Source organism: Colias philodice, chromosome 1 (assembly GCF_061535455.1).
Source record: "Colias philodice isolate Cphi_HAF_F1 chromosome 1, ilColPhil1 Martin Lab GWU primary, whole genome shotgun sequence".
NCBI classification, from domain to species: Eukaryota; Metazoa; Arthropoda; class Insecta; order Lepidoptera; family Pieridae; genus Colias; species Colias philodice.
Window position 1 is genome coordinate 3,632,531 of NC_143086.1, and position 23,961 is coordinate 3,656,491.

The following is a 23,961-nucleotide window of genomic DNA, read 5'->3' on the forward strand; positions in this document are numbered from 1 at the left end:
AAATTTCGTCACGGGTGTCATTTTCATGGTTTTTGGGGTAGCTATTAACCAATATGAGGTCAAAACTAAAATCCAAGATGGTGTCGACGAAAATTTTACATCTTTACGGCATGAGTTTCATTTTCAAGGTTTTTGAGACAGCTATTTACAAATCCCCAATGTTACCGTCGATAATTTGGTAAGTATATTTTTCTTACAACCGTTTACATATTTTTCGAGCAGAATTCAGAAACCTTGAAAATGACACCCGTGACGAAAAGATGTAAAGTTTTCGTCCGCGCCATCTTGAATTTTAGTTTTGACCTCATATTGGTTAATAGCTACCCCAATAACCATGAAAATGACACCCATGACGAAAAGATGTAAAATTTTCGTCGGCGCCATCTTGGATTTTAGTTTTGACTTCATATTGGTTAATAGCTACCCCAAAACCCATGAAAATGACACCCATGACGAAAAGATGTAAAATTTTCGTCGGCGCCATCTTGGATTTTAGTTTTGACCTCATATTCGTTAATAGCTACCCCAAAAACCATGAAAATGACACCCATGACGAAAAGATGTAAAATTTTCGTCGGCGCAATCTTGGATTTTAGTTTTGACCTCATATTGGTTAATAGCTACCCCAAAAACCATGAAAATGACACCCATGACGAAAAGATGTAAAATTTTCGTCGGCGCCATCTTGGATTATAGTTTTGACCTCATATTCGTTAATTGCTACCCCAAGAACCATGAAAATGACACCCATGACGAAAAGATGTAAAATTTTCGTCGGCGCCATCTTGGATTTTAGTTTTGACCTCATATTGGTTAATAGCTACCCCAAAAACCATGAAAATGACACCCATGACGAAAAGATGTAAAATTTTCGTCGGCGCCATCTTGGATTATAGTTTTGACCTCATATTCGTTAATTGCTACCCCAAAAACCATGAAAATGACACCCATCACGAAAAGAGTCAAATTTTCGTCGGCGCCATCTTGGATTGTTGTTTCATAAAAATAATATTTGTCATACTCATTGAATACAGATCAACCAACATCATAATAGTCTCTCTACTAGTACTTCAAAACTTTGCCGCTATTCCTATTCAATAACCCATAAAAAAGAGGATCTCAGGCAAGGTAATTTTTAAAACATAATTTTAAATCACTACATAGTATAAAACAAAGTCGCTTTCACTGTCCCTATGTCCCTTTGTACGCTTAAATCTTTGAAACTACGCAACGGATTTTGATGCGGTTTTAATAGTTCTTTCGATTCCCGGTCGAAGAAAATTAATTTTTGAAAATCTTTGAATGCAGTTCTATTTCTTTTTAAAAATAAAGGAAATTTGCTATCTCCAGTATTTCTAGTACTTTCACCCAGGGCCCATCGAAAATTTCCACACTGTATTTACAAACAAATATATTAATATGCAAATATTGTTCGTTTAATAGTATAGAATAAGAAGTTAATTTATATTTACAACAATAATCCTAGGATAACTAACAAAATCAAACTACTGATTTATTTATACCGTGACATGCTCGCCGTTTTACTCGCCGCTCGGTTCTAATACGCGAGCGGCGACTGCAACGTGGTCGGGAGCAAAACTAGCACAGGTCCTCCCTCGATAACGTCCGGCTGGACTCTGGCGGCACTGACGTGGTGCGCGCGAGTCGCATTTTACGTATTATATTTTATATAGAAAAAAATAAGGGCTAAATTAAAAATCTATCCAAAAATTTCCCTGTAAAACCTGATTAGTAAATGAAATGTCAAATTTTCATAAACATAGCGTTCCCCTAATTCTCATTAAACTGATTATGCTTTTAAAATCGATGTTACTTCTGATTTTTTTTTGATCGAGTCAAATGTTTAATATTGTGTTTTTATCCAAAAAAGTCACTAGATCAAACGTTTATCTGTGCTATATATTTTTTTAGGATTTTAAATATGATGATTTCTATCCAAAAACCATGATTTAGAAACATACATTTCGGAGCAGGGCCCCTTAATTATTTTAAGGGGTGAAAATGTGGAACAAAAACGCTAATCTATCCTTGCTATCATAATATTATTTATTTTTTAAATCTATATCGACATACATAAGTTATAATTAACCGACTTCAAAAAAAAGGAGGAGGTTATCAATTCGGCCGGTATATTTTTCTTTTTTATGTAACTATGTATACCGATTACTCTGAGGTTTTTGAACCGATTTACGTGATTCTTTTATTTTGATGCGGAATGGTGTCGAATTGGTCTTATAAAAATTTTATTCGGATAGGCCCAGTGGTTTTTATTTTATGAGCATTTTTGTCTGATCTCGATGACTTAATTGAAATGTAGACAGTAACTTTGATTCACTTCCCGGTAACCGATTGAGCTGAAATTTTGTATACCTACGTACATATATAAATTGGATAGCGATGAAACACTATAATGACATAGAGCTGATTGAATCGGAAGGTGGCCATAGGAACTCAGTAATATATAGACTCAACTTTATCGAGTTTGGGCTCGTTTGATTCGTGTTGAAAAATACACTAAAAAGTATTAAATAAAAATAACTACGTTAAACACAACCGACTTCAAAAACGGAAAAGTAAAAAATAAAAATGATTTGATATTATTAATTAGGTATTAAGTACATATTATTTAGATGTGCTATTTATTAAATAGGTTTGAAGTCGGTGCCAAGCACTTAATATTAAGCCCGTGCACCGACATCAAACCTTTTTACACGTAGGTATACAACATCTAAATAAGATGTAGTAAACCTGTAGAGGTTTCACTGTGAGGTTTCAACTACCTGTATTACTTGATATTTGATAATATTATCTGGTTTCAACCAAAAATCTCAAACTTTTCCGGAATTACCATTTGTACAATCATTTCATAATAATTCAAACTCAAAAGGATGAAGTTACGCCATCTATGAGATTTTGAATCTGATACTTGAGTGCTCACCAGGAAAGAAGTCCTACGGAAAAGATAAGAACTAAATTTGACAGGTCGGCAATCATGAGTTGCCTCAATAACCACTATGATTTGAACCAAAAATACGGGCTCTGCGGAAACGTAGAATTTGATTGAGATACGTCTTAAGGGCTTGGTCTAGTAGTGCAAACAAATGCATCCTGTCATCCTATATGTAAATAATACAAATGTACTAAGGGAAAGTTGCTCCACTTAATTTTTAAAAATTAAATCATTCGTATGCATAATTTAATATTCGTAATAAGTACCAAAAATGACAATTTGAAACAATTTTCGTGAAAATTACACCGGGTGATTTTTTTTTTATCAGTACACAAAATTTGCGAATACTTTCTATTGATATCTTCAACTTCATGTTTATATAACTGATCAACTTTTACAAAGAAATTTGGACGAAATATAAAAAAAAATAAGCTTTCCATACAAAATGCAGAATTCTATACATTTTTTTCGACCTAAGTTTCTTAGTGAAAGTTGTTCAGTTTAACTAATAAAACGGATAAACAAATTTTGTATTTATTAAAAAAAATGTAATGTTTGTGTTAAATGAAAACGAAAGATATTTATTTCTGACTAGCTTCCGCCCGCGACTCCGTCCGCGCGGATGTCAGTCTTCGCGTCTTCTACAGATTTATTATATTATGTGTAATATATAGATTTATATTGATAAACCTAATAAATCTTTTGCTAGCATTCTGATGCTTTATCGGTTGCACTGGATTTATCTCTTTTTTTTCAATCGCTTGAATGATATAGGATGGGTCCTTGATGGGCATCGAATGCTGAAGTCTCGAATCAATCAATTCTGACAGTAGGCAATTTATGTAAAATCTTGATAATGGTCCATCATTTTATTTTGCCTAAACGTTACATACTTTTTTATATATTCTATTTTTAACGAATTATTCACTCCAGTCCAAACAGCAAATAAGCAGACTTCTGCTTCTGCAACGTTTAGTTGTCCCTGAATTTAGAAAAAATAGTCATGATTCTTATCTATGACAAAAGTGTTATTTTTTGCATTGTATTTCAAATATTAAATTTTTTTTTAACCGCATCTTCCGCATTCATGTCTTTTGCCGGAATTAGACATTTAACTTCTACTAGTCCCATTTTCCCTTTTTGATATGGGAGTGTATTTATAAGTATAAAGTAAATTTTTTAGATATTTCTCGTTATACTTTTAAAAAGTTATTATTGTCATTTTGCTCATTAGGTAAAGTAATTTCGATATCAGTTTTAAGTTTTTTGATACTTGCAATAATAACGTCATAATCGCCTGCACATACTTATCGATTACAAACTGTATACAATCCACCATCCACATTCATAATGTTTTCCTGTCCTCCTCTCCTTTACGCTGTTCACCGATACATTTTAAATGAGTAAATCTGCTACCACTGAAGGATGTTTCATTGTGATCAGCAAATTTTCACCACTGTTGTCGATTATTTGTTTTTCATTTTTAATCAGCAATTGGGAATCATCAGTTTTGTTTTTTGCAGATTGGTGATGTACCCTAACAATACGTCGAAAAGGGAAAGCATCAACGAATTATCGTTTTCGTCCTCTTTTTTTATTCTTCGCGTCTCTGTTACTTCTGTTTGTTTAGTTCTCAACACCCACTGAATTTTCTATGTTATTGTGATCTTCCATTACATCTGAGTTTTGATGATGTGATGATAATCCATTCGTTTTAATATTGGTACTTAGAGTTGGTAGACTAAACTAGAAATGGCGGACTAAATTTGTCAGCGCGTCTGTAAGATCAGAATATAAAATCAACATCCTGTATTTAAGTTACAAAATTAATAATCAAACAACATGCCGCTACGTTGAAAATGACTAGAAGAAAAAATTAAAACACCTCGGATCAATTTTGGAGTAAACAAATCATTTTCCCCGTATGGGGATTTCCCCGGATGAACTTGGGAAGTTCAAGTTCTCAATACAAGTTTATATTATATTTAGTATTTCTCAAACGAAAAATAAACATTTTTGGAACTTCAAAAAAATTATATTATAAGAAAATTTATGAGCTTACTTTAGTTTTAAAGAAATATACATCCCTTTACTGACACCCCGTAAAATAAAGAAATTGTTGCCAATCACCTTTGCAATCTATTTGGTTTCATTAACTTTATGTTCGAAGATAATTTTTTTTCTAGTATGTAGTTACACGCGTATTTTTTTCGTTTATTTTCCATATCGAAATCAAATGTTTAAAAATACGAATATTTGCACAAAACTAAGATAAAAATAATCAATTAACAAAAATATTAAATTTAATGAAGTAGAGCAACTTTCACTTCGGTATGAAGGAAAATCGAGCGTAGAGCACACGTCAGAACGCTCCGGCCCAAGGAGCGCGACTAAAGAAATTCGCTAGGATTTTTCCTAATTATTTTAAATATTTTTTTAATATTGAAAGAATTATCAAAATTAAAAAAAAAAAAAATTTAAAGGATTAATACTCATTGGTCTTCAACCAACTCGAATAAATTAATGGAAAAAATAACTTTTAGCAGTATTTATCAATAGATTTTGTAAGGCAAAAAATGGGAAATTTAATGAATTTATAACGTTCTAATTAAGAAAATCATAAGTTTTTCGGCAATTGTATTCAGCAGTTTTTAATAACGACTATATAAGGATAATAATGCGCTGATCAGATTGTGTAAATTGTAATCGGTTGCAACGTAGTGAGTGCACAAACTTAGCTCGAAATGTCTTTGGGGGAAAGAGACTTATCTTGAAGGCCTGATTAAGGTAACATAAAGTAACTTTATAAATGTGAAAAAATTCACGCGCATTGCGTATATAACACTAATTGATAAACAAGAAAAAAAAACCAGTTTATCATTTCATTAGCCGGGAAAAAATTGTCAAATAACTTGTTGAAAACGCAATTTTGCTAGACTGCAGCCTTAAACAAATGCATAAGTAATGTGTTTATAATCGGTAAGCAGTTTACCTCGGACTTAAAAAAAAAAGATAAGTTTGGGGTTTAAGACCAGTGGAGCAAGCAAAAAATAAATTGATTTTTCAATATTATATCCGTTGATAACATCACCACTGTTCGAAACGTTGAAAGAACATCGTGAGGAAACTGGTTTGTCGAAGAATCAAAAAAATTGACGACATATTTTAACACCCGCCAACCCGCATATTATGTCCAGCCGCCGCGCCAGCGTGTTCGTGGGTATATAATTCTTCCACAAATATCATGCTATAAATTAATACAATTGTTGTCTTTCATTTCAATACTTTTGAAATAAAAAAAATTAACATTCATATTCCATACTCATATTATTATACTATAATGAAATAAATAATAATTAATATTTTTATTTTTATTTCCCAACTCTTGGGGGCTTACAACGTGTTGGCAACATTATTTTAATGCCGTCAGCGTCGTGTTTTTAGGGGACTCCTTTCATGGCGAGCACTCTAGCATGTTCGGAACGTTCGGAACCATTTCGGAACACGTTCTGAAGGTTTTCAAACTCTTTTCAAAACACCGACATTGATTTTGAATCATATTTTGAACCTTAAATGTTGTTTTTTTGTTTGTCTATTCATGGCAAGAAGAAAGGTTTTTGTTTTTTTATCCTTTATCATTCTATTTGCTCCTTTCAAATATTTAACTTAAATTTTACACGAGGCTACCGAGGGATGACCAAGGTTATAGGCGTGACGACAGAATCCTTCAATGATCGAATTAGTGTTATTAAGGGGAAATGTATAATAAATAAATTAAAAATAGTGACTTAGAAATATTAAAAACATTACCTAAGATTAATGACTTAGATTAATGAGATTATAAATAAAATAAAACATTGAAATTGCACTGCAGTCGGCCATTCTGACCGAAACACACGTGACGTCACGTCTATGTAAACAACTTCGCATCAGGTTATTTTGTTGTTATGAATATGTTGAGAATACGCATTTTTATTTATTTACAAAAACGATAATCACAAATCTAAGCACAAATCCAAAATAATAAAATTACTTTAAGTCAATTTGATTAATGTTGTCAATCTTCGTTGCGTATCGTCCTTGTAGATAAATGTGGACCATTTTTAGAAAGATTTTTAGACTGATAGTGCGGGTTGAGGTAATGTTTAATTTTGGCAGGGGGCGGAGACTGGAGAGTGTCCGTTCTGTAGCGTTTAGCTACTACATATTATGTATTCTGTGCTTCTGTGTGACTGTGCAGATTCGAGCCACCCACAGGGGCCAACGCAACGCGAAGTAATTTATTATGCCGTGAATATGCCTGTGAATATGCCGCTAGCACAGAGTAAAAATCATAATATAAAAACGTTAAACAAATGGTAACATTAAATGACATTGACAGCTTATCAATAATTTCAATTTTCAATGGAAGACCGAAGAAGGAAATGAAAAATGTTTTTTCTCTATAGTTTTTGTTTGTTTATATTTTTGTCCATAAATGAATATTGTTCTATTTAAAATAAACTTTATGTTATTTGTTTTCTCCTGGGTAATCTACCCAGAGAATAATGTGAAAGAAACGATAAAACAATGCAACCCCTTATATCACCAGTGGGTAAGTCTATGATAAAGTTATTGATTTTTTACTACGTCGCCGTATTCTGCTCTAACTTTAATGGAAAATTTATCACAATTTTTATCTATATTCTCGGCTCTCTCTAAACATTGTGTTTATTAAAAAATACCAATTAATTAAGTATTACGGTTTATATGATTCATCGATATTTACCCTTATTTCTATTGTTTGATAATATAATTCATTGTTGTTTGCATCCAATCCATTGTGTAGTTTTCTTTTGTAAGCTTATTAAATAAATAATAAGAAACGACAAAGCCTTTTGATTAATTAGTAATAACTATAATAGGAACTGTATGATTTATGTAAGATTTAAATTTAGATAAAACTAGCCGCCCTAAGATAAATACTTAAAAAAAGAATTAGCTGAATAGGTCGAGCCTTTATTATTTATGGATTACTAAAAATACATTAGACTGTAATCTTCTTATATATAAAAATGAATCGCAAAATGTGTTGGTAAGCGCATAACTCGAGAACGGCTGAACCGATTTCGATAATTCTTTTTTTATTATATTCCTTGAAGTACGAGGATGGTTCTTACGTAGAGAAAACGTAAATATGTACCACGGGCGAAGCCGGGGCGGACTGCTAGTAATTTTATAAATATTTAGATATATTTTACTATAACATCATATATGTATAATGCGTAAAGTGAGGCTTAGCTATAATTTTAAATTAGTTTGTTTCACCTAATTTACGAAACAACTTATAATATTCATTTCTTATTTTCCCTTGTTATGTACCTACCATCTTTTATTTTCCCCTAAAAGTACAAAATCCTTTATACAACACACACATACAGACAAAGAAAAGAGAGACAAGTATGACTTACACAAATGGTTAGTAGGTATTCTCTTTTAACTTTAAACTAATCAGTCAGGTTCTCTTTAATTCACTTTAAACTCATTTTAGAAATCACCTCTTGGTTTAGATCACAGTAGTAGTTGCAGACTGCAGTGCTTACATGTATAACTAAAGGACTAATCAAACAAATGTGTTCATCGGTTTTGACATGTAAACATGCCAAACATATGAACAGATTAATAGCGCTTGCATTTTAAATGTTAGTAAGCATTTGAGAAAGTCACCTTTTCATAATAAGTCTTCATAAAATATTTAAAGCATTAATCAGTAGATTATTCTCTCATAAGTTGATGATAAGATAAGGCATTTAATTATTAGAAATATGATACATCCTGCTGAAACTTGATACAACTCCTGTCTATGTTTACAAACACTATTGTATTATCAACAAATGTCAGTTGAGAACAGTATCAGGTACTGTCAAGATCATGTACATTCAAATAGTTAATTGAATAAATAAAACATTATAGTGGCATAATGGAACACAGATACACAGGTATTTCATTTAAAGTACATTAATAGGTACTTTTTTGTGTGAATATTGTGATCTTAAATTTGTATTTTATTATACATATTTCTATTGCAATGACTTGTTTTTTTTACTGTAGGGTTTGTGTGAGGTAAGTAATTATGATAACAAACGTTACAAGTTTATTGTTTCTGTTTATTGTTTACTAGTTTTCTGCCCGTGGCTTGGCCCGCGCTGCAGTCAAAGAAAAACCCGCATAGTTCCCGTTCCCGTGGGATTTCCGGGATTGCGTCATTTTCCCGGGATAAAAAGTAGCCTATGTCCTTTCTCGGGTATCGAAATATCTCCATACCAAATTTCATGAAAATTGGTTCAGTTGTTTAGGCGTGATTGAGTAACAGACAGACAGACAGAGATACTTTCGCATTTATAATATTAGTATGGATTAAATACTTCATTATGTCTACTGACTACTTGGCTATACAAAACGAAAATGAAAAACTGTTTAAAGGTACATTATAGTCATGATGATAATGATTATAGGTATGCGAAAATTAGACAAACTGGATACCTAATGCAAAGATGTGAAGATTTTTTCAGCACTTGACATAGGCTATATTTATTGTGATTCATAATATGTTTCAAATTATTCTTGTCTTAACTGAATCAAAAAGTATTATGCATTACCATTGCACTTTAAAATTCGAAATAAGTTCCAAAAACTATTTCAAATAAGTCACAACTCATATCTCTGATATTAAGTAGACATAAATATTTAAAACGAACAGAATTTAAACTTGTTGATGTTTAAATTGTGAGCAGTAATTTTATCTACTAATTATGAGGAAAAAATTCCATTGTGATTATTATTTATCAAATGGAATTATTATTATAAACAATAGAATGAATTATATAGATATAGAAATATTATTTATTAATAAACAATAGTATGTTCCTTCTAACTGCTTCTAACCTTAGATGCAATAAGTCACAGAAATTTTTACAATATGTATAACGAATCGTGATAAAACCACCATAACTACAAAGTCTACATCCCAGACCAATATACTTTTACACAAATTTTATTTACTAAAAGTTCGTTTTCCTAGCAACAATGAACATGCTTGTAGTAATAAAAACAACAATTGAATAAATTTCAACCTTTAACCTTCCTACTTTAGCACAAAAACAGATTTTATTTATATTGTTAGTTCACGGGTAAATAACCAAACAGTGTAAATGAGCAATATAAAAAATGACCGTCATATTCTTGTTGTAATTAAAAGACATTCACCCACACAAACTTTAAATTATAGTCATTTGTATGATGTTTGAACATCAAATGTTACTCATTTTTGATACTATTCTCAAATGATAACAGTAGACCATTAAAAACTTCACCATTTAAATGGCATGCAATTAATACCTACATACCAGATGTTAGTTTACAGATAATAAATTTATTCACAAGGATTTAATATATTGTATTTGATAAGTAGTAACGGATATTATTTCACAATTACATACATTTTATTATAACAAGTTCATTGCAAATGGTTTTATGCTCATAGAATGATTGAAATTCAAATGAATTATATTTGCGGTAATGTTTGAATTTTTATTTGTGACGAAGTTTTATATGAATAATTGAAGTTTTATATGAATAAAAGTGTTGTACTTAATATTAATAATTAATGTAGGTTTATTAACTTTAATATACCTGAGAATGCTAACTAAAGTGAAAGTGGGTGTTATAATTTTAAAATCTAAGTGATAAACTGTTATTTTAAATGAGTGATTTTGAGCATAACAATTGTGTTGTTTTACTTTAAAATTTGTAGTTTCTCAAAGTTTTATAATTGATAGTAAATATTGTTGTATATGCAAGTGAAATACTTATTCTTAAATTTAAAGTCCGATACTATATTTAATGCAATATAGAGGCTTGAGAACTTATACTTATAAACAAGAAGTTCTGTTATAATTCCCATTGTAGGAGGCGAACCTATTGTCATAATCCACCACAATATAACCTACTTACCAACTGGCCAATACTCTCCATATTTGCATATAGAAAGACTATATTTGCATTGCCACAGATAAGATATATGTATTTACAGCGTCTAAACCACTAAACATACTTAAACAAGTACTTTTTTCCAGACCATGAGACACGCAGGAGCTCGTTCCAACGCGATGAAGAATCGCAGGCCAGGCCGTCTGAAGACACTCCACTCATCAACAGATTTCCTGACAACCACAGGATAAGGCAGAGCAACCTAGTCACTATAATAACTGTTGGATTCCTGCTGTCTATTCTGTTAGCAGGCATCGTAATTGGCATTTATCTACTGATTCTTCAGAGTGACTCAGGTATGTTTCTTTCGGTAAATTTTTTAAAAAGCTGTGCCCCCTGGTTATGCACTCATTGCTCCGCTCCCATTTGCATTAGCGAAATACTTTGCACCCTTCTTAAATGCCTATCTAGTAAGGTACTGAAAGAATTTTGGTAGTTTTCATTTATTGTAGTGTAATTATTGTTGTAACTTTATGAGCATATTTTAATTGAATTTGTTTGATATTTGACTGAGTCAAGCTCGTATAAAAACGATTCTAAGGCTTGCTCTTTTAAAGTAAATATAGTGATATAGGATAAATTCCAATGAACTTATGTGTAGTTTTTATCACAATATTAGTTATATTACATAATAATTATGGTTTATGCCACAGCATTCTATATTTATGAAAAGATAACAATACATTTTTAAACAAATTGTCCTTAAAGTGAATTAACCTTTTACACATAATTTAGGTGTTCTTTATTTAACCAACAGAACAGGAAGATTATTACCAATAAAATGTGTTACATATTTATATCAAAACTAAGACTGTGGCTTACAAGAGACTACGTTGCTATAATTTGCAATAAAATGTACAGAATTTATAGTGTTTCTTTCAAGTATAACAGTTTAAATATAAATGTAAATTACAATAATTATATTTACTTATATTTAATTTGGTTAAGTAAGTAGTTTAAAATATAGAAACCCTATATGTCATATGAAGTTGTCCTATATCTTGTATAGCAATTTGTTACATTGACTTATTAAGATTTAATTTTTTTTATATAATTAAAATAAATGAATAATTCAAATCGTGAATGGAATTCTAATGTTATAATGTTAGACATAATAATGCTTAGAACTATTTTTATGATGTCTTTACTGTAATTACATATGTATGCAATGTGATAATATGTAATGATGGCATGCCATTTGCTGAGTCTTGTCTTATTGATATTTATACATGTGGCCTTTTGAAATAAAATATTTCATAATATACATTTGTACTGAGACAGCTATTTTTAATCGTTTGTTATAATAATGATAATAAAAAATTTAAAATAATAGCTCCATTTTAAACTTATACTTTACCGTGGCACATGTACAAAACAACTTTAATTCTCTAAGAAATCTGAGTTCCTTATTTAAGCTGTTATTAATGCCCACGCATTTTTTCTTTCATAAATTTGCATTTAATAAATTAAAATCTGCATAAACATTAATAATACTAAATTATTTCGTTAACACGACTTAATAATAATAATAATTTAAAAACCAGTATGAGAAAAACACATTTAAAATTTGACATTTAATTGCAATGACCCGGTAATTATTAAATGTTAATAAAAAATACTGGTTATTTGAATTATTTGTTTAAAATTAAAATCCGGTTTTTATAATTATAACTGTTATTTTGAAATGATTTGTTTTTTTTTTCGAAAACAATACATGAAATTACATCATCCTACTAATACTATAAATGCGAAAGTTTGTGAGGATGTGTGTGTGTATGTTTGTTACTCTTTCACGCAAATACTACTGAACCGATTACAATGAAATTTAGCACACAAATAGAGTAGAGAGAGTAGGTTTTATCCCGAAAATCACACGTAATATTATAAATGCGAAAGTAACTCTGTCTGTCTGTTACTCAATCACGCCTAAACTACTGAACCAATTTGCATGAAATTTGGTATGGAGATATTTTGATACCCGAGAAAGGACATAGGCTACCTTTTATTGCGAAATATGTACCACGGGTGAAGCCGGGGTGGACCACTAGTTTATTATAAAGTATTTTCAGAAGCCACGGTAGGCTCTCTGGTCGTAGTTTCTTAAAGTATTCATTAAAAAACAAATATTACAGAGAACATCCTACCACCGATCGACGATACGCTCCAAGTTTTAGAAGTTCCACAATTCGGGGAATCACTCAGCTTACGAGAGTTAACAGAGGCTACGCGTGTGTTAGTGTCGCACACAGACACGCGGCCGTGTGACGTCACAGCTGAATGTTTGCAGTTGATCAACGAGATACAGGTATCGTGTTACGGATGTTTGTGTAGAATGTGCGGTTGTGGTATTGCTGAATTTGTATAACTACATTGTGTAAAACAAAGTTGCTGACTGCCGTCTGTATGCTTCTTAGATATGTATTTAAAATTTGTTCAACAGATTTTGATGTGTTTTTAATTTTTATAGATAGAGTGATTAAAGACGAAGGTTTTAGTATAATTTGTCAAGTTTTAGACAGAGACTCGGCGGAAAGCTAGTGATAGATACGTGGGCGGAGATTTAAAAACTTTTGGGAAGATTGTACATTAGAAAATGCGGTTTCTAGGATTGATATTAAATTTTATTGGAAAAAGCTACACAACCATTTGAGAGTAAAGTTCATCTTTGTCAAAATTCGAGTCAAATCAGCATTGTACGTAAAGCTTTTAAAGGTTGATACATAAAATACTAGTACAATATCCCACCAACTATTAAAGTATTATTATTTTACGTAGGTATACTGTATTAATCAAAATCCGTTAGCAAAAACAATACAAATTATCCTATACTAGCGGTCCGCCCCGGCTTCGCCCGTGGTTCATATTTCGCAATAAAAGGTAGCCTATGTTCTTTCTCAGGGTCTAGAGATTATCTGTGCCAAATTTCATCAAAATCGGTCCAGTAGTTTATGAGCCTATTCATTACAATCAAACAAACAAAGTTTTCCTCTTTATAATATTAGTGTAGATATCCTTAATTTTTCAAGTGTCTATCAAGAGCTTAATGATCTAACAAATTTCATTAAAATAAGCATTGATTAATTATGTTTTGCTTAAAAAATTAAAGATGTTATATTTTTAAGATTCCTCTTTATATGTGCAGATAAATAATAAATATCAAACTACAAACAATCATACTATGCCATATGAAAGAACATATTTTTTACAATGTTTTGTTTTACATATTTGTGACGTCAGTCAAAGTATTATGGACAGTAATCAGAATACAGATAAATCAAAAATCATTTTGAATTTTTCCAAATTTTGGAATTAAATCCCAAGGTCTCTGGGTCACTGCACAAAGTTAATATATGCATAATATAATAACAAAATAAACTACATTTTGAAATTATAAATATTTTGACAATAAATAAATGTTATTTTTTAATGTGTTATGTGCGTCATTAATTTCGGTATGATAAATCTTCCGGGTTTTAATCGATTAGGTATAAACTAACAACTTAAATAGGATTTACTTGGTCCATTAAAACCCGGAAAATATTCTGCATGGCACTTATTATGCTAGCATTAAAATGAATTTCAAATTATTTTGTCTTATATTTTAAATAAGTTAATAACTTATTATCTCTTTGTCTAGGCTTTACAATTTGACTCTCTTTAATTTGTCGTTTAATTATAAAAATATATAATGTAGCTTAAAACTGTAAAGGGAAAATGAGGTGGACCTCTCTTTGGCTTAAATGGGAACTGGCTGTATTTTTTTTTATACAGCTCTGGTTTGCAGTAACCCAAAAAAGCAAATATATACCTACTAAAATTGAACAACTGTCCATTAAAACAATTAAAAAATTATTCCATGGATTAAATACATTTTTTGAAATGAAATAGCTTTTTCTCACAGAACAAGAGCGGTACGGGTGAAACCGAGGTATAAACTAGTTGAGTTAATTATAATATTATAGTTACATAAATTTCTTTCAGATGGCGAATAGCAAGGAATTGGCTTACAACTTTTTGGTTTCATCAAACGGTTCGTTATTCCAAGGCCTTGGCTGGAAACAATATATGGATAACCCTCCGTCTACACTTATTGTAGCTTTTATTGGTACGTTTTTATAATTTACACATAATATACATAAAACATGAGTTGTTGGTGAAAATAGTAATTGTGGTTAAACTCAAAATTGAATATACATATAGATGTCGATTAAATTTAGCGAAATTGGGTTAAAGCAAATAAATTATTTTAATATTGTTATTAGTTTACACAACTCCATGAACTTTTTTGGAGTCTAGGTTTTTTTTATAGTGGACCGTATCTAGATTTTTTAGTAAAACGGCCACTAGTAAAATATATAGAAATAGTAGATATATTCATATTATGTTCGAATGCCGCTTCGTGATCAATGTATTTCTATTTTATAAAGCATTTTAATGTTATAAAACTAAATATCAAAATCTTTTTAGGTAATTTCACTGACGTCAGCCCGCCGCAGCCGCAAATCGACGCATTCAATGACTTCCTTGCCAAATCTGTGAGACTACACTTTTTATCTTCCAACTACACTCTAATCGGTAGAAATACCAAAAATATTCCAACCAAGCTGTTTGACAGTTTGTCTATCAAAACAGTAGAATAAATCAAAATATTCAATAGAATATGGGCCCTTTAAACAATGGGCGCGTTGGGCGAGTAGAGGCAATCACAATAGTGTGATAGGGCCTAAATATCTATGATCGGCATTGTAGATGTTTATTCATAATCGCCGTAAGAGCGAGCGCGCACGAGCAACTTTGTCTCCGCAACTATTTTGTCTCTCCACCCATGGGCTAGTATGAAAGTGCGCGCACGTAGCGACGCAACTCCCCATACAAATTGATGGGAGAGACAAAATAGTTGCGGAGACAAAGTTGCTCGTGCGCGCTAGCTCTAATGGTGGCAAACATCGACGAGCGTGTTGGGCCAACGCTGCCCAATGTGTAGAGATCCCTTAAGTGAATTTGTAGAAGAATTATTCCTTTCTAAGTGTTTTAGACTTGATATAAATGTTATCGAACGTCATTAGAATTTTGCATGTAAATTTTTGGATAACGATATTTATTGTCTCTTTGATGTACTATTTATTAGTCGTTTTCGATGTGCGTAAAAAGATAGATGTAAGAAGCGAAACGGTATTTATACCAAACGCCATTTTTAAATTTATATTATGTAGTTTGGGTTGTATCTCGAAGGAATAGCCTTTATATTATTCTCAAAATTGATATTAATTTTTATTATTTCAAGTGAAAAGTTCGAATATTTACCCTTACTGTGTAATCTTTTACAAACTATTAATGTGACATTAAATTAGATTTTAATGCATTAGAATTAGAATGTAATGATTATAATAAAAAAAAAGTTATTATTTATTAGACTACAATTAGATTGTAGATTTGAGGTAGAAACAAGGTTCGAGTAGATATGGACAAAAATCCATAGAGTAGTTTATAGCGAATAAAAAATTTTAAGATTATAGTTCATAAAATTGACTAGCTTTTCTAACGTAAAGCTTTTAATGTGTGCATTTTTATATATAATTCATTAAATACATAAAAAAAAATTATGTTACCTACTTGTACATACTATATTATAGTCAATATCAAGGAATTGTTAATATGTGATAACTTTTATATAGTATTTAAATTATAGATAACCAAAGTAGATTTAAGCAATTTTCTATATTACAACATGTATCCAAAAACTTAGATTAATATTTTGTTATTGTTATTAATTATTCTTGAATATTGTTAATATACTTATTATTTAGTTATTGTATTTCATATTTTAATTTTAATCGTAATAGTTAGCATTAAAATATAATATTTAAAGAGTCTATGTGATAATCTTAACCTTTCCCCGAAAAAGGCAACGTGACGTAAGAATGAAAATATAAATGAAAAATTCAAGGTCGCTCAATTTAACAGAAAATTATTGATTTTTCTTTTTCTTTCATTAGTGTCTTACAAATTTACTGCACATAATTTTCCGTAGAAATGTTCGATTGGTTTTTCAATAATAATATTATAAGTAAAAAGGTGTAGTGGCTTACCAACACAACATTGGTTCATTGAAACAGCATAATAACGCACACACGATTTGACGTCACAATAAGATCGCACGTGAGCAAAAAAGAGACAAATGATGTAAATTGTGACTTATTAGCCACTCCCAGAGCTTTTTACTTATATTATTATTGGGTATTTTCATTAATTTTTGTTTTTTCGAGATTTTTTACCTACATTCCATGACGTCCATTGAGATAATATTACTACGTATGGAGGAGACACCACGAACAAAATCTGTGCGCCATTTTTTTGCTCTATCTAAGTTTTAAAATTTATTATCTAGTTAGGTACTTACCGATGAAAGTTATTCCTTTGCACTTTTCCGTCTTATTTGTGCAATATCGTAACACACACGAAGGCGTATTTGATGCGTTTGACTTTAAAACAAATAAAAAAATGAGCGTGCAGTTACGCCATATGGCGTATGTTGAGCGGAACATAAGTGATGTAGGCGGTGTCGTCTCCATATGTATATCTCATTGATGACGTCAGAACTTATCTCTTGGATGTCGCGTCGCCTTTTGGTGTACTTTATAAAAGTAGATCTGAGTTAGTTTCAGTATATATTGCAATTTATTGACATTTACTTTTTGATTCTGGGTCTATGTGTAATAGTGAAAACACGCCGATAAATTCGGTTGTTCAATTTTCATTCCTATGCCAATTGTATTTTTATGCTGAAATGAAGGCATATAATATTTTGTTTATTTGCATCAATCGTGATCAGTGATGATGGGGCATGATCGTCAAAAAAAACAACGTATTATTCTATAATATAGAATAATGCGTTAATTTTTTTTATTTATTCACAAATATGGTATTGAATCTATATGAAATTTGTGAATAAATAGTATACCTATATCTATTAGATGACCATAATTTGTACGGTATATATTTTAAGTGTTTTCGAATATCTCTAGAATTAATTGTATTTGAATCTTGAAAGATCGAGACCATCAGATGTCGTAATTAGTTATTAACATGTAAAATATGTAGTGTATGAGTAGGAAGCCCGTGTCCCAGCAGTGGGAACATACACGGGGCTAAATATATATAGAAATATTTATTCTTAAGTATTATATCCCCATTTGATTCATCGGGCAAAAACATTTCATATAGCTGTCGAACTGATCGATTTCATATAGTAAGTAGGTGATTAGAGACGCAAGGGACTGGACCATAAGAAGAGTTATAGTTCGATTCAATCTTAATGGCGGTTCTGAAGTTAGCTGTGAATGCACGAGCGCGCAGGTATCCGACCCTTAACGTTCCGGTTATCTAAAATTGTTTTCTGCGCATCGATCGTTCGATGTTCCGAGCCGCCATTAAGTTTGAATCGTACTGTACCTTAGAGTTACTTTAGATAATACATAGGTTTACCAAGTAGATATAACCAAGTGAGTCGCAAGGGACTGGATAATGTAGGTACTTCCTGAGTTACCTTAGTTTTGATTTTCTGCATAGAATGTATAATAGAGATAATACATAGGTAATAGTTTACCAAGTAGACATAACCAGGTTCGCTGTATATTTTACAATTTATTGACATTAACATTTTGATTCTGAGTTTACTATGTGCAATAGTGAAAACACGCCGATAAATTCGGTTGTTCAATTTTCATTCCGATGCCAATTGTATTTTATGCTGAAATGAAGTCATATAATATTTTGTTTATTTGCATCAATCGTGATCAGTGATGATGGGGCATGATCGTCAAAAAAAATATAACGAATTATTCTATAATATAGAATAATGCGTTAATTTTTTTTATTTATTCACAAATATGATATTGAATCTATATGAAATTTGTGAATAAATAGTATAGAGATTGTCTAATCTAAAAATGAACGCCCCTCCACTAAACTTAATTGTTTCAATGTGTGAGGACAAATAATTATAGAACCACTTTATATGTGTGCGCGCGGCGATTCTACTGCAAACTTTGACTCTCTCGCGCACTGATTTGTCAACTAATCGGGCGATCAGTTCAGGTGCCTAGCATTGTATGGCGGGGAGAGCGCGCTATGTACGGAATGACACGTCCGTTCTGTCGTGCATCGCGTCATTTATGCACTAGTTGGCCAACTGGTCCTGTCGTTCGGGCATGGACTGAACTGGAGGACAGAACGACCAATGAGGCAGACCAATTTGTGTGTATTGCGTCTATACACGTAATTTGAGGGGCGTTCATTTTTAGATTAGACAATCTCTACCTATATCTATTATCTGATAAGATGACCATAATTTGTACGGTATATATTTTAAGTGTTTTCGAATATCTCTAGAATTAATTGTATTTGAATCTTGAAAGATCGAGACCATCAGATGTCGTAATTAGAAAGAAAGAAAGAAAGAAATTAGAATTATTTATTAACATGTAAAATATGTAGTGTATGAGTAGGAAGCCCGTGTCTCAGCAGTGACACGGGGCTAAAAATATATAGAAATATTTAATCTTAAGTATTATATCCCCATTTGATTCATCGGGCAAAAACATTTCATATAGCTGTCGAACTGATCGATTTCATATAGCAAGTAGGTGATTAGAGACGCAAGGGACTGGACCATAAGAAGAGTTATAGTTCGATTCAATCTTAATGGCGGTTCTGAAGTTAGCTGTGAATGCACGAGCGCGCAGGTATCCGACCCTTAACGTTCCGGTAATATCTAAAATTGTTTTCTGCCCATCAGATCGTTCGATGTTCCGAGCCGCCATTAAGTTTGAATCGTACTGTACCTTAGAGTTACTTTAGATAATAATACATAGGTTTTCCAAGTAGATATAACCAAGTGAATCGCAAGGGACTGGATAATGTAGGTACTTCCTGAGTTACCTTAGTTTTGATTTTCTGCCTAGAATGTAGTTATACATAGGTAACAGTTTACCAAGTAGACATAACCAGGTTCGCTGTAAATTGCTTGAAACATCATGATTATTATGATTAAATATGATTTGAATCGCAAGGGACTGGAACATATAGGTACTTCTTGAGTTACCTTAGAGTTCTAACAGACGAACGGCAAGTTGTGAACGGCAGAGGCTACTTCAGCCGTCGCCACATATCGACGGCGCGTCGACGGCAGCAGTCCATATGTCGACGGCTGCCGTTCGCAACTTGCCGTTCGTCTGTTATAACGCTAAGTTTTGATTCTCTTCGTAGATTATAGTTATACATAGGTAATAGTTTATCAATTAGATATAATCGAGTCGCAGAGGACTGGATAATGTAGGAACTTCCTGAGTTAGCTTAGTTTTGATTTTATGCGTAGATTATTGTTATACATAGGTAATCGTTTACCAAGTAGACATAACCAGGTTCGCTGTAAATTGCTTGAATCATCATGATTATTATATAATATTAATCATAAAATAGTGAATGATTTTAACCGCAAGGAATTGCGATTCTCGTACAGCGTATCGCCTCTGAGGAGACCAAGGGGATAGGGCCCTTCGCAAAAAGATTGAGGGTTCTCAGAGCCACTAGGAGCTACATATACGCAGATGCAACAAACGGTCTTTGACCGCGAACGTCATACAGCAGGTCGGAGAACCTTGAAAGCAGGTCATTATAGGCAGACAGAAATCGAGGCCAGAAGCAGGCTGCCCTGTATTTAACATCAGCCTTTTATAATTTTTTCTTATTTATCTATAATGCACGTAACCACGGAAACCTCCCCACATGCTTCTCAAAGTCTTTGTTTGGTGCTGGTCATAAAGGCGCTGGGTCGTTTTAAAACATGTTATCGGCGTCAGCGCCCTGTGCTCCCAGGTGATGATCCCAGATGATGCGGTGGCTGGCGAAAATGTTCCCAGGTATGCCCCGTGGACCACGTGAAGTTTATTTGTCTACTCATGGGCCCAAGGGGTTCGACTACAGCATGGATGAGCTGCTCGTCTTCCGCTTTTTTTACACTAGCGGTATCATAATAAATTCTTAGTTATTTCTACGACTTATCAAAATACCGTTTCTGGACCTTATAATATCTAAAGGTAAAATATGGAACAGGATTATCAACTTTCTAAGACATAACAATTATGCTCATTTATTTCTTAAATGCGTTCACGGAAATACATTATGCATTCAGAGTATGAATTTTGTTTGCATTTCAAATTTATTATGCTTTGGCCATGAATGAAATGTTAATGTTAACGAAATTATGTAAATGTTAATAAGATTAGTTCTTAAAATTGTGACTAAGATTTAGATAAGTTTGCGCGTATGTCGCATGTAGATTAATTGTATATTTCAAAAAAGTCTCCAGCACTGAAGTGATATTGTACATAAATTAGTGGATAGTCATTTTTATTGTAATTCCGCGTATAGATTATAAAACTTTGTGGTTAATAAATGTTATTTAAATGGAAGGCTGCTTTTATTTCAGTTTCCTTAGTATATGAGATAAAGCTTTACAATTTTTATGTGAAAGAGACATTTAAGGATAAAAAAACCTCAATGTTTAAGAGGACATTTAAGTGAACTTACATAGTGCTGAACCTTATACACTACGTTGATCTAATTCAATTACACTCAACCTTCACGATAATAATAGTAATTAGTAATCTTATCTTATATATAAAATTCTCGTGTCACAATGTTAGTCTGCATACTCCTCCGAAACGGGTGGACCGATTCTCATGAAATTTTCTGTGCATATCGGGTAAGTCTGAGAATCGGCCAATGTACCACGGGCGAAGCCGGGGCGGACCGCTAGTAAATATATAATATTTCATTTGCTTGAGGAGAGGACATTAGAAAGTCTATTTAACAAGCTGACTTTGACAGGAGGCCACTCGTTGGTAATTGTTTTAATTCATCCTGCCTTACTGTCTGCCTCGACGTCTTTAACCTTTCTTGAGTTGTACCTAGAGTTGTATAAATCTATCTGTTTGCTAGTACTTTGTAGGGCTTAATCCTTGGATCTACTCAACCGATTTTAAAAATGATATTACCAATAGAAATATCTGGGGGGTCAGGCTATATTTTATTTTGTTTTTATCCCGGGTCAGCACCACGAAGCCTAAATTATCTGGATATAAAGGCAGACTCCAGTCATCGATCCTTTATCTGTTCCATACCTACTTTTTATTGTCTGTTATCTATTTGCAGACCTGCAAACGCTTGAGGCCTCTGCAAATGTTCATGGACAGTGGTAGGACTTGACATCGAGCGACCCGCCTACCTATGACCTACCTATGACCTATGACTACAGATAAACAAATATTTTTTTACTATAACTTAAAAAACATTACCTCTCGCTCACACATTGCGTGTAGGTATACCAAGTATACTGATAAGTGATAACCGAACTTTGTGCGTCACAGTTGTGTTAAAAATATAGGTATATTTTTTGCAATGTTAATACAATGTTGCGATCGGAATTTCCTCACAGCTGTATCATCCGACCGTGTTCCAATTAATTACAATTAATTAAAATGTTTCGTATCCATAATTATACCTAACGCATTGTCGTAAACATGTCTAAACTTATTATGTAGGTATACATTGTTTCATAATATTCGCTATTTGCCATAAATAGGTACAAGGGCATCTTATTTCATTGATTGAGTTCGTGATTCTTTAAAGTAGATTTGAAAGTTTGTACTTATAGTTAGTATAAAAGTACGCTTTCATTGTATTTTTTAAATTAAAGAAAAGTTTGGAAATCTCATACTTATGTAAGTACTATAATAATAATTGAACAGTTGCATTTTTGACATTTAAAAAATCATTAGGGCAAACAATGAAACTTACTTTTTCTATGGTATGTATTTATTTCTTTGTCTGTCCCTGTTCAATTTAAAAAAGTAAAGTAGATGTCTACTATCCGAAACCATATAATAAATTATAAACTGACAGTCTCTATATTTATTTAAGATCGAAGAGCACTCTCGGATACGGTCTTGACACCGAATGTTTTGGTAAAACATGTATAATGTATTTCTAGTTACTTAGAAAGTTTCATCGTTTGACCATGAACGTAAGATTCAGATGTTATCGCTCTTAGCGGATTATAACATTATGTAATGTTTGGTAAAGCACGCAATATGGCATTGGCATATGTGTTAATAGATCATATACGCCGCAATAGTTATTATGTTATGGTTATTAAAATTGATCTTTTCGAATGATGATTTTGGCAATAGGCACTTGTTATCTTATTAGTGGTTGAAGGTCGTTACTTGCTTAATAAATCGATATTTACAACTACGGGGTGGCCCAGAAAGACCGAAGTGGTGTGAATTCCTTATAACTTTTTTATTATAATTTTTTTTTTCTTTTCTTTTCAGTATTTTGTAAAGAAGACTTGGATAATTTATAATGGAGCAATACACAATTGAACAACGTGCCCAAATTGTTGAAATTTACTTTTCAAATCAACGGTCCATTGTGTTGACTCAGCGTGCATACCGTCGTCAATTTAATGTGCGGGTTGCACCCTCTCAGTCAACAATAAACCGTCTGGTTGCAAATTTTCGAGAACGAGGAGCAGTAAGGAACCTTCCTGGTCCCGGCAGACACCGAACTGTTCACACGGCTGACAATATTCAAGTGGTACAGGAGAGTATTCGGGAGGATCCAGAAACATCAACCAGGTGATCGATATCGGGCCATGTTGCAAAATTTTGTAAGGCCAGCCGTGGAAAACCATCCGCAAATATGGTTCCAACAGGATGGAGCCACAGCGCACACTGCGAGGGCCACAATGACTCTTTTACGCGACATCTTTGGTGAAAGAATAATTTCTCGTAACAGCAATTTTAATTGGCCTCCGCGTTCCCCGGATTTAACCGCTCCAGACTGTTTTCTTTGGGGCTATTTAAAAGGAAAAGTTTATGTTAATAAGCCTAGGACTA

The 23,961-nt window shown here is 32.4% G+C and overlaps 2 protein-coding genes across 3 annotated transcripts in view; both read left to right on the forward strand.

Moving 5' to 3' along the window:
* The window catches only part of MED23 (mediator complex subunit 23), a 263,054-nt gene extending 241,583 nt beyond the window's left edge, over window positions 1–21,471 (forward strand). Inside the window, exons 18-19 of one of the 2 annotated variants that reach the window (XM_089702063.1) lie at window positions 18,933–20,356; window positions 20,591–21,471. The gene's annotated coding sequence lies outside the window, so the exon portion shown is untranslated. Of the gene's footprint in view, window positions 1–18,932 lie in introns of both variants that reach the window. The other variant, XM_089702005.1, reaches the window with a different exon arrangement.
* LOC149491065 (peptidoglycan-recognition protein LF-like) lies at window positions 7,367–21,471 on the forward strand. Its single transcript, XM_089706070.1, has 5 exons — window positions 7,367–7,565; window positions 11,086–11,295; window positions 13,132–13,304; window positions 14,981–15,104; window positions 15,467–21,471. The coding sequence occupies exons 1-5, from the start codon at window positions 7,541–7,543 to the stop codon at window positions 15,637–15,639; spliced, it is 705 nt and encodes a 234-aa protein (XP_089562196.1). The 5' UTR covers window positions 7,367–7,540; the 3' UTR covers window positions 15,640–21,471.
* Window positions 21,472–23,961: the final 2,490 nt, after the last annotated feature.